The 13163-nt window shown below is 40.7% G+C and overlaps 1 protein-coding gene across 1 annotated transcript in view; it reads right to left on the reverse strand.

Moving 5' to 3' along the window:
• Positions 1-13163, reverse strand: part of LOC146789732 (chymotrypsin-like elastase family member 1) — a 128894-nt gene that overhangs the window by 58792 nt on the left and 56939 nt on the right. Inside the window, exon 4 of the mRNA XM_085632061.1 lies at positions 4986-5114. Within this exon, the coding sequence (XP_085488187.1) occupies positions 4986-5114 (129 nt within the window). The remainder of the gene's footprint in view (positions 1-4985; positions 5115-13163) is intronic.

Below are 13163 nucleotides of genomic sequence, written 5' to 3' on the forward strand. Positions count from 1 at the left end.
TGGCGCAAGTAATAGATGGTAAGAAAAGGGTAATTGCCTTCATTTCCAGAACGTTAAAAAATTCAGAAAGTAACTATTCTACTGTAGAAAAGGAGGCACTGGCTTGTTATTGGGCAATAAATCATTTCAAATTTTATTTGTGGAGCATACCATTTGACTTGCGAACAGACCATAAACCTCTATTACCTCTGTTCTCATCCAAATGTATCAAGACAGCCACACCATATATCAAAATGGGTATGCGGACGACAAGGTTTTAGCTTCAATATGGTGTACGTCCCAGGTATTAAGAATCAGACTGCCGATTGTCTCTCAAGACTTCCTATAGCATGCGAAGTCAGCCCCCCAGATGAAGCCCTTGCCTCCATTGAGATCCTGCCATAAAAAAAGAAGAATGGGAAAGGTGTGAAAAAGATGTTGCTGCCCTAGCTGCTATTAAAGAAAACATTGAAAGGGGATGGCCCAATAAATTTTATGACTTATCAGACATTCTACAGCCATATTGGAACTTGAAAGATTAATTATCATAATTGATGGCAGAGTTTTTAGATCCTATGAAGGCCATCATGGTGGGAGATTGACAAAAGGTTAAATCAGAAAAGATTATTGGGTCCCCAACATAGACTCCATGGCAGAAAACATAGTGAAAGAATGCTTTGCGTGCAGCTCCAATGACAAGACCAAGGTTACACGCAAGGCCGCCTCCTACCGGCGATAGTACCTTCAAAGCCCTGGTACAACTTAGTTCTTCATATTATTGGGCCCTTAAATATGCTCAATATATCTAAGAAATTCAAGTTTGTGTTATTGGATTACCATACCCATTGGTTTTCACTAAGGTTGTCACAGCCATTAATACTTCTTCACTTGTTGAGTTTCTAAGTGAGATATTCTCAAAGGAAGGCATTCCCAGTACTATCATCACTGACAATGGGGTACAATTCGCTTCTGAGGAGATCACACAGTTTTTGGAAAATGTATCTATTACAAAGGTAAAAACTCCCCTTTATTATCCTAAAGCCAATGGGTTAGTGGAAAGAGCTAACAGGATGATTAAAGACACCATTCAATAGGCTCTAATTTCTAGAGAACCTGTTGAGAAAGCTTTAAGGAAAATGTTATGGTCATATCATACTACTCCTAATGCAGTTTCTGTAGTATCCCAAGTTCTAAATTAACTCCTAACTGGCTCAATGTGGGATGTCCGGTTTGGGAACATAAGCTAAGTCATGGACAAGATTGGACATCATCAACAAGATTACAAAACTAGGTATGACAGGAAATGGGGACTGTAGGTCAATGGGTCATAATCAGGAACCTAACAATACACACTCTAAACCCGTGCTACTCATAGTAAGGCCCGCGGGCCGCCAGCAGCCCGACACGCCTTCACTGGCGGCGCGCGGACCCTGTCTTGCAGTTTCCACGGCCGGCAGCAAACACAGAAGATGACCGCAGGAGCATTGGATACACCAAAATGCAGCAAGTCCCATGAACACAATGTCAGGAAAATACATCAATTCCGAGTTCCTTCAGAAGGCCCTCATAGGAGCACAACCTCTGCAGCAGGAAGTCCTGCATGTTCATTCTTTCCCTCCTACATCTAAAGCAACTCTACAAAAATGTGGACTCCAGGCTCCATGTATACAGATCCCTGCCCACACAGAGACATGCACACATGTATGTGCTGTCTGTGTTGTGCACATGTATCTGTAGTCTAGGGGCCTGTGAACCAGTTTTTGTTGTGTGTGCATATGTATGTGCCACTTGTATGATCTCTGTGCACGCATATCTGCCTACAACATTGTCAGTTAGTAAATGCACTATAGATAAACAAGACTTGTTAGCTTTAGAAATGCATGTTTAAATTTGCAGAGGATTTTGAGCATCTGTGTCCTGAGTGACCAAAAACTGGAAGAAACCAAGGACATGGCGGGGAACAGTGTGCCTAAAGGGGTACATTGTGTAAATGAATGTTTTGGTGACACTATGGAATTCAGGATCAGCATCAAGGAGGCTAGAATGTAATAGCAAGATGTGTAGAAAAGTGAACATCATGAAGGTGTCTTTGTATGGCGTCGTATTGAATTCATGTTAATAGCGTATGGGCTGAAGAGTCATTGGAAAGTAGGAGGGTGGAATGTTAATAATGAGATAGATAATATAGTGACTGCTAGGTGAGCATGGAGAAAGTCAGGTTGGCTTGAAGTCGGTGTGAGTGACTTGGCTGTGGGCACTAGTGAATTTATGGTCAAATGGGAGAGAATCAAATTGGAGTTTTTGAGCTTTGGTGCCTTTAAGTAGGTTAAAGTTTCTTATTGGTGGCATAGGTGTGTTGTGCCATGGAGGAGAGATCACTAGGCAATCTACTTCAGTGTTTCCCAAACTGTGGTCCGCGGACCTCCAGGGGTCCTTGACACATTTCCAGGGGGTCCGCAGGCAGCAGTTCTAAAAGCACTGCAAAGTTTATTGTATAATTAGCAGTTTTCGAGCAACAATAAAAGTGTCAAGATAACGCCAGTGATTAATGTACCTGCTAGAGAGATGAGTTTTGTCCAGTGGCAGCTTTAACTTATCTAATGTAGCACAGAGGGTTAATATGCCTACTGCAAAGAACGTGTCCCATGCATTTTAAAAAAACTGTATTTTATGTGCATAGGTCAGTGGGTTACTGCTTTTGTCAGTAACTTATTTTTCTTCCCAGATTGTCGTACCCTGGTGCATAATAAGGGCTTCATTTACTATTCTTTAGAAGCTAATACAATTCAATATGTAATCATAAATGTGTTGTAGAATGCACCATTGTTTCCCAAAAACTTTTTGGGGAGAGCCTTCCAAAGCCCCCTCTGTAGTGGCCAGGCTCACTCACTGCACTTGGTATGCACTATATGGGGACTGGTCTGAAAACATTTTCTAGGGCTGCTTTTGGTTTCCAGTCTGGCCCTGGCAGGAGCAGGAGCATCGTACTGCAATATAAAACCAACCATTTAAAAGTTAGTCACTGGGATGTAGCACCAATCTTCCCATTAAATTATTTTGTTTTTTGTAAATTCTTTCAATATAAAATATTAAGAGGGATATTTACAACAGAAGTAGAGGAGCGTGTCTTAAGCCTCTGTGGCTTAAAGACATGCTCCGCCACTTCTGAAACGCAGGGCTGCACCATATTTACAAGAATATGGTGTAGCCCTGCGTTTCCCCCTGCGCTGGTGCTACACTTATCAGGGTAGCGCCAACGCAGACACCCTTGCACCATAGTGCATGTGTGTCTGCGTGCAGGGGAAGATTGTTTATGTAGAGGAAGGTCCTCCTTCCTGCACATAAACAATCTTGAAATGCTGTTTTGTCACTTCTATGTGTGTTGCTTAATGCAGCACACATGGAAGTTACAAAATGTAATTTTTTTAAAGATTGTTTATTTGCAGGAAGGGTCGCCTTCCTGAACATAAACAATCCAAGGCGTTTTGCTTTTTCACATGGAAAAAGCTAAATCGAGGAAAAATAAAGCATTTCTCCTCGTTTCGCCAAGTTAAGACCACGTTTTTCCTGGTCTTAATTTTGGCACAGCATCCTATTTAGGCTGCCCTTGTTAATAGGAGCCAGCATCAAAATCAATGGCTGTTGCAGTGGAACGCCCACCGCAACACCCACTGCCCACCTCTTTCACGCTAAGTATTGCATGAAAGGGGGCCTTATTTGCAAGGCGTTAAGCCACGTTAAGTGGCTTAACGCTGCCTTGTAAATAAGGCGAAGCCCCTATCGCCACGGGAACAGCGCAAAAAGTGACGTTCCCATGGGGATGGGGGCTTGTAAATATGCCCCTAAAATCCTTAGTAATTCGAGTTTTTGTTTTGTGTGAACATTTGTGTTTATTTTGTTAGAATGACTGTTTTAATGTTTGAAATTTAAATCCTACAAATTGTTTGGCGGTCCCCGGCTTCCATTAGTGACTCAATCGGGGTCCACAGGAGTTAAAAGTTTGGGAACCACTGATCTACTTCATAAAAGAACAAACACACAGGGGGCCTGAAGATGAAGTAGGAGGGGGAAGAATTAATAGCATGCTTTCAAAGGCAATGGGGAATATATGGAGATCTAGCGAGGTTGCAGTTACATCAGGTGGGAGGTGCGTGCCCTATCTGCTATTAGATGTAACTAGTTTGAAGAATATACAAATATGCTTGTGTAGTTTTACAACCTACTCAAAGATAGAGCAAGCACACCTTTATGTCTCTTGCCTAAGCTTAAAGATATACATGTTTACAAAGGAGACAGTGGCCCCACTGCCCATTTTTAGGCCAAATCTACAACATGTCTAGAGGATGCATCTACAACATGTCTAGAGGATGCATCTACAACATGTCTAGAGCATGCATATACAACATGCCTAGAGCATGCATTTGCAACATGTCTAGAGCATGCATCTACAACATGCCTAGAGCATGCATTTGCAACATGTCTAGAGGATGCATTTAAAACATGTCTAGAGGATGCATCTACAACATGCCTAGAGGATGCATCTACAACATGTCTAGAGCATGCATTAGAGCATGCATCCACAACATGTCTAGAGTATGCATCTACATGTCTAGTGGATGCATCTACAACATGTCTGGGGGATGCATCTACAACATGTCTAGAGCATGTATCTACAACATGTCTAGTGGATGCAGCTGTGCCCCCGTTGTAGAGAAGCCAAGAAAACGTGGGCATTTTTGGATTTGCCTCCTTGACACATTGCTAGCTTTGGTCATAAAATCAACCCAGCCTTCCTTTTTTCTTCCTTGCACAACTTCTTTAAGTTCATCCAACGTCATGTGAATGAATCTGGGCTTCCAGTGTGTAAAAAGTTACTTAAAAGAGGCAGGTTTTATGACTTCATCATGAACTAACACAAACTGCAAAATCAAATCTAGACACTGCGTCCATGTTTTGGGCCTTTTTGAATTAAGTTATTGTTAATAAAAGCATTGATCATACATTACCCATTTGCAAGGGAATTGGGATTCCAACGTGGATGAACAATTATGTTTTTAATTTTGATGAAATATTCTGTGCCATCATTTTGGGAAAGACTATGCTCGCCCAGTGCCACACGATATATGACTCCTTGGCTGAAAGTGAATGAAGACATCATTACAATTGTGTTTGACAAATGTGCATTTAGGATCATTTCATATAGTTACGTAACATTACAATCTATAATGGCTATGTTAACATGTAACACGAAGAAACAATTCTTAGATAAATGCACTTCATAATTTAAATTTAGATTGACAATAACATGTATTTTTACATTGTCAATTAACTATGGTTAGAGTGTTTTCATTAACTTGACCAGAGTCGGCGTAGGTCTTAGATGATCATACTCCCTTTTAAATGAAATGTTGTATTTCCACTTGCTGTGCCAAACCTTCTTCTGTTCTAGGCTCCAAGAAAGACTGTGATCTTGCTACTTGTGTTATGTTTGCTAGCTTACGGTGTGAAGATAATTGCAATTGCAATTTATTGAGCTGGACAATGATCCCCAGCAGCTGCATGAAAATGAAGATAGAGGAGGTGAATACTCCCTTGTGAGATCGTGAAGGCGATGATGATGGAAGAGTCTGACATTCAGTGCTTAATTTGAGCAGGTGGTTTCTGGTGCTCGGCACTGGCACTTAATTGTCAACACCGGTGCTTGTGACAGTCTGCCACAAGGTGGCGCTGTCTGGATAATTTAGAGATAACCACAATAACAGTTAATTATTAATTAAATTTACATTAAAAACGAGCATTAACTGCAGCCCAAGCCATTCTTTTAGCTTTGGGGGCCTGAAAGAGTCTGAACTGTCACACTTGCAGGAGTGTGATGGTTAGTAGTTGTGTTGTTACTATCACTGGCAGCATGGCTGGGGCAATGTGTAGGGCAAGCTGCAGTGGCCTCCTGATGGGAGACCTGGCACTTATATTTTTACAAATTAAGCACTACTGACATTGTACTAACCATGAGAAAGAGGCTGACACAGGCACATCATGAACAATGATTTTTGATAGGTTCCTACCTCTGTGAGAACTATGGGAACTATGGAGGTTGAAACTTTCTTCTGAGTCTGATGGTTTATTTGTATGCTCTGGTATTCGATCGTTAAGATTTGTGTTTTTCACCTTTGCAGACGGACGTTCCTTTCCCTCTCTTGAGACCCAATGTTCCTTTTCCTCTCCTCATAGAGTTACTTTCTAGAGCATGCAAGTTTCACTTTTTCTTGATTGGAACCTTCATCTGGTTCAAATAGAGATTCTATATTCACTGACACCTGCTGCTGATGAATTCTCCAACTTTGCCCACAACTTTAGATGAGTAGTAGGGAGTTTCCCTTCAGGGGACCTGAATCTTTGTATGTCTTGTCCATCCTACCGCTAAATAAATAAACTTTGTATTTGCTGTTTGAGTTGCTTGGACTATATTAATCTATGCTGTAACCAGGTGATTATCGATTTATGACTGAATTAACCGATTTGAGTTTGTAACTTTACTAATGTTTATATAGATCTTCAAGGTGTGCAAATGTGCTCGTGTCTATTGTTATTGTGTGGCAAAATATGCTTCACTGCTATTTCAATGTTACTGAACTGATGACTTTAAGCCTCCGTTCAAGATCCATTCGAGTGAGTATAGCAGAGTTTCGAGGTTGCACCAAGTTTGGCGGTGCAAATGCCATCCTTATCTTTCTGCTATCACATGTTAATATTAATTTTGTATTCTATTCTAAAATAAATTAGCACAATGCCTAGAGCAGGAGGCTAATGGCCCGATTAGTGTGTTGGAAATTCCCTACCTGTGCAGTCATCTGTATGCACATGGGTCAATGTTCCTAGTTGTGTGGAGGTTATTGTAGCTACGCCGTGATAAACCCCACATTACCCGAGTAGTTTCAGAATGGGAAACCTGAAGGACCATAGAAAAGGAAAAGACCCACAATTTAGAAGAACATGTGGGTTTGATGCAATAAGCACCAGAAGTCAAATCTCATTCCCCATTTAATTAGAAAAAGCAGAAATTATTGCACCTGATAAATTCCAAACCTTGCGGTATCCAATTTTATTGGGTGCGATAAATTTCAGCTACCCCTCCAGGGTACTTGCAATCAGGCTCTTTATGGCAAACAATATAACATTGGTCACACAAATAGTGCATCTGTTTTTTTTTTTATTTGCGTTACTGTTCTGCTCAAGAGGGAAAGAATGAATGTCAGTTCAGGAATCACATGCATACAGTTTCTCTGAAAACGGTTTTATTCCTTGATTTTCCCGAAGAAGAACACAATGTATTTTAATTTATTCATTTTATTATTTTGCTTATCAAAAATGTACATCTATACATCTAAAAGCTTGGTACTGCACTCAGTCTGTTATTACACACGCCAACATAACATTATCAGACTGATAGGGCAGCAAATCTGTTACATACAGGCTGAAAAGTGTGAGTGTCTAAAAGCCATGCTAGAACAAAGATAAACAGATGTAATGAAGATTTCCGGTAAGTAATAGGGCATTTCCTTGCACATGTACCTGTGTAAGCACTTACATTCTTCTGTGTACAACTGTAGGTCTCAATGCCCCACTGCTGCATCACATAAAAAGTGTCTTTGGTATCTGTGTTTGCCTCATAGTAAAGTTAAGAGAGCTGGAGTGTAATATGAAATTGCAAGATGCCACTGAGGAAGGGAGCCCAGGACTGTGATGTTATGTGATGGAGCACACCACATCCACCACCAGATACTGCTATTGATGCATTACTTTTTGATATCTTGCTACACTTTATTACACTCGTTCTTAATCTGGGGTCTGCAGACCCGTGGGAGAGGTCAGCGACACCTACTCCATGGGCCAGTGACTGTTTAGAAAATGTAATAATATTAGATTAATAAAGAATATATACATTATAAAGCACAATGTAAAACTGCAAATTTTAAAATGCTCTGTAACCGTGAAAAAATAGAATTTGGTGACTAGAAATTAAGTTTTGTGCAAGCAGCATGGGTTTACCAAACTGAAGCTAGAATGGATGATTGTTGGCCTCAATTAAAGCACTGGTATGCACCAACAAAAAAGACCATATATTAGGAGAAAAAAAGGCAAAGTGATATATCAGAGTTTAGTATATTTTGCTTCACCTTTTAGAACAGATAACATCCCATTAATGATAAATTTTAGATGTTTGTATTTTCTTGTTTGTCATCAAATATTTCATAATTAGTATAATTGTTGGGTTTATATTTGTTTGTGTATCTTTCTGTATTGTTTTGCAGTTGAAAGAGTGGAAATTGCTGAGGCTTGGGGTCCCGGCTTCCAGTTGGGATTCAGTGGGAGTTCACAGAAGCCAAAAGGTTGAGAACAACTGCTCTAAACACTGCAGGGACCATGTGAAGTACAAATCAACTGGTTCAGCACAGAACCTGTTTTCATGCATTTTGTTTATATTTTGCATACCTATAACTCAGAATTTCTCAGAGTTAATGCATGAAAGGCACATAGCACAAGTCAGACACAGCCATCAGGGATTGTCTCCATCTGTTTTAGAGCTGTGCTGTCTCCAGGTAAAACATTCATTTAGAGAACATACGAGTTATATGGATGCACTTTAGACCATGCTCAAGCAAATATGGAGGAGGCACTCTGCTCTGAGCCAGTGGAACAGTACATGGCATGGCCACTTGTCTCTCACCTTACTGATAACTAAGACATAGTTTAAATACATGACAAGGCCCATATTATAAAACTTACTTGATTTTCTGAACACTGCCACAGCCATATCCCAGAAGCGTTGTTTCAGAGTTCCTTTCCCATTTTTACCATTTAAATGTACAGTCTGCAGCTATTCAAAAATATACAGGACAAACTACAACCGCCATGCATTAAAAGGATTCTAAAAGTAACCCAAGATTTCCTTTCTATGAAGATTAACAAGGCCAAAGGCTGAGTTCCTTCTATAGACACAGAACCCGGACATGACTTGTACTGATCCGAAAATACATGGGAGACAGCAATCCCTGTATAGATCCATCTCTAATCTCCTTATCACAGTGACTTGTGACTTCTCTAGTCACCTGTAATGTTGAAATGAGGCCGCTGCTGAAGAGGGGTGAAACCCCGAAACCTGTCCTAGGATGCTTGTTTCCAGTCCAGGGAGGACCTGGCTTGGCAGTTGGTCTGGACTGTTCCCATGAGCCACAAGGTCAAGACAGATTTGCATATGGCTGGGTTCAAACTGGAATGGCATGGTGAGCAAAAAAACGATGGATTTTGGCCCAGATCTCTGTACTGGGGTGAATGTATGACATTGTTCTGCATTCTGTCCATCAACTATTGTTTTTGCATTTGTCACCCCGAGTGGGTAGGGTATACCCAGACGTGGGTCCCGTGCTCTCCATGCCACTGGTATCAAGCTATCCTGGCTGATGAGGGCTGAAAGCCCGAATCCGGTCCTAGGATGCTTGTTTCCAGTCCAGGGAGGACCTGGCTTGGCAGTTCGGGCTGGACTGTTCCCATGAGGCACAGGGTCATGACTGATTTGCATATGGCAGGGTTCAAACTAGAACGGCGTGGTGAGCAAAAAAACGATGGATTTAGGCTCAGATCTCTGTACTGGGGTGAATGTATGACATTGTTCTCCATTCTGTCCATCAACTGTTGTTTTTGCTGCTCAACTTTAATACATTTTTACAGTTGACGTCTTACATCATAATTTATGCTGCCAAAGCAGGCAGCCAGGGTGAAAGGCAGGTCTGATCATAAGGAATAAAATGCAGTTTGTCGTCATTACAGCAACAGTTTAAACAAGGAAACTGGGAAATGGATTTCATTTTCTGACATCATGTTCCAAAACTAAATAGTGATCAGCAGAAAATAAAAACTTATGGCAACATGGTTCTTTTTCCACGCTACAGATTACAGGAAAGATTGAATCTCTGCATCTTTCCTCATATTTTGAGATACAGCATATTAAAAAATCTTACATTAAGCTGATTCTTTCAAAAATTGCTAGCTCCTATTTGGTGTGTTTTATTCTGCACTACAGATTCTGCTTTTATATTTTTTGTCTGCAATGAACATTAAAGAGCGAGACATGAGACACTAAGGATTTACGCGGTTTGAGGGAAGGGAGGCAGAGTGGCCATTTGTCATGAGGAATAAAATACCCTCTGGTGTACATTAAAAGGATATTGCAAGTCATCTTACAATATCCTTGTAATGTACGGCAAGGAGTAATTTGTCCCATATAATATACGGAAGATATAGGCAAGTCATTCCTGCAATAACAAGTCATACTTACCCAACTAATTTTCATAAGTTTGGTCTTTTGCTCCCTCTGATACTTTTATTCTGCTACTTATTTGACTATGGTTGCAGATATGGGCATTGTGTGCTAATTTAATGAATACGTAAATAAGCACCTTGCAATTGATGGCAAAATCAATTGTAGCAGATCAACATGTCACTTTCAAAAGAAACTGCTGTTCAAAAAATTTTTTTGAGACAAGCATATAGATCATGGTTTCATGTAATGAATTCCAGCCTTGCAATAAATAAGCATACTGCCATATATGTTTCCTTATCATTTAACGATAGTTTGGTTTCAAGAAAAAATTGCTCAGAAGGAAGTGTGGCTATTCCTATATTGCTGTATGGACAGGTACAATTCTGGTGGTGAAATTCAGCTCAGTGACCAGCCTTTCACACTGTCTGCTGGCTGTGCCAGCACAAGTAGGGTGACCACCTCATTTCAGAGACTGTCTAAAGCTGTGAACTTTTCACCTTCAAATCTGATTTGAGGAGTTGGTCAACTTAAAGACAACCCAACTGTAATAGCCTATTACAGTAAGGTTACAACGTATTCATTAGTTCATTTGCAAAATGTATTTTTTATATATTGTCCATAAACCAAATCACAAAAATTACATTCAATACATAAAAAATAATATATATATATAAATACATTCAAGTAACAATTTTATGTATAAATTTGTAAATAGTTTGAATGAAATAGAGATTTTAAATCAAAGCAAGCACAAACACACTTCATATAGCAGCAGTTGTAGATCTTGAACCAAAGTAGACAGCCTTACACCCCCTAAGGACCACTTGGGTGAAGACCTGGACTTCTGTGCCCGAGCACCACAGATAAAGCAAGGGAGAAAAAAGCTGGTTCAGGGAGCCAGAGGAACCAGCGCCTTGGAAAGTGTGCCCTTGTAGATGGCAGGAGGCCTATTGAAAAGGCAGCAGGTGGCTAGGGCTCTCCACCAGGACCAAAATGCACCCAGAATCAAAGACATCGGCCCAACAGGGCCTGAGATACTCAAAGGGAAAGGATTTTACCTTAGACCCCTAGCTCGAGCGTGAAGCATGTGTGGTTGCACCACACGTTACAGAGAAACCCCAGGGGTGAGCGACTGCCCAGGGATCAGCGGAAGCATCATTACTTTTTGATGACTTGGTAGGGGCGGGCATGGGGCCATCTCCCCAGAATTCTGTGATGCCCAGGGACACCCATAGTCCCAGCTGGTGTGAGATGAAATTGGACCTTGAATCCCATCCCTGGGCCTTGAAGGCAAAGAACGAGCCACTCGATACCATCCTTGGGGACCAAAAACAAGCATTTAAGCTTGGGGCCTTGGACCCCATCCCTGGGCCCCCAATGGAGAGAGAAGAAAGAGGAGCACCATTGTGACCCCACAATGATGTTGGAGTCACCCCCACTTTCCGTGCCCATGGCTGGGGACAGACAATAGAGCAGGCTGGGTGAGGAGCCAGTTGGGCAGGTTGGGAGTGAGATCCTGGTGTTTCCCCAAAAAATGTATATTGAAGTGTCCCGGGTGTGACAAAGCCAAGAAGGCAAAAAGATGAATACGTGGTGCGGGAAGCCCATGCAACAAAAGGTATTGCATCCAAAAATGGTCATTTAATATGAGCTCCCTGAGGAAGCACCCATTAATGCCCTGCAGGGCTGGAATTACTCAAAGTTTTCTTCCTTGTTGTGGCCCCACCAGTTTAAACAAGGGCTTGTGGGGGGTTGAAGAAGTGCAGCACCCCTCCCCAAAGAATATGAAAAGTGACCCCAAGTCTCCATGGTCACACAATCTATGACCGTATCCCACCCCAATAGGTTTTCAGCCAGATTTTCAGGCACTCCCAGGGCCTGGGAGTGCAGCAACCTGTTATGGTTGGTTCTATGGCTGCAATGTTATGTGTTTTAAAGTTGTTTAAGAAAGACAAAGACACATATTATGATGTTGATTTATGAATGTTTTGCTTATAAATATATTGCTCACAGTGATTCATGATAAATATTGTAATGATTTGTTCATGATAATGATTGCATACTAAACATGGTTAATGATCTTAGTGCTAGAGAGATGGTTTGGAATGGGATTGTTGGTCTTTAATGTAATCCAAACAAATTGTTAGGAACAAAAATGTATAGAGACATGCACAACCTAAATTGTTCAGCTTGCTGAATTTGTTGTGTGCTTGTGGGGTATTACTTTCTGGTCCAAACGTGTAGCTCGTAATAAACAAATGAAGTAGCGTCTCCTGAGTTAAGAGACGTCGCTCTGAGCACAGCACAAGACCCCGTGGAGCGGGTGTAAATAATAATTAATCACGTCAAACTTCAAATCAGTTCTTACTTTCGTGCGATGAGAAAGTGTGTATGTTTTATTCACATGTTGATATTGCGTTCATATCAGTTAATATCCATTAGTGCGACATTCCAAATTGATTCAACCCATATTACATTCCATCCCAATGCATTTCGGGCTGACTGATGCCCTTCGTCAGGGGTTAAGATATGCAACAAATGATGAAATAATGAGATATGGGGAAATCAATCCAACAAAAATGTTGCAGTAACTACATCAATTCTGTGGGACAGTCTGCTTGAAGTAATCGTTCACTAGGTCTTGACTTATATGTAATACAAGCAAATATATTACACAAAATGGCAATATTTATAAGTAAATTAAAGCATTCTCTATACATTTCAAAGTAGAAAAAAAAGTAACTCTGTTTTATCATGTAAATGAAAACAATAAAGTTTTTAAATCCATATTAGATGCATTAAATGGACTAAACCAATGCACCCCCATTGTAACACATTTCAAAGATAAAATACTTCTTATTAA

Source organism: Triturus cristatus, chromosome 10 (assembly GCF_964204655.1).
Source record: "Triturus cristatus chromosome 10, aTriCri1.1, whole genome shotgun sequence".
Taxonomy (NCBI): domain Eukaryota; kingdom Metazoa; phylum Chordata; class Amphibia; order Caudata; family Salamandridae; genus Triturus; species Triturus cristatus.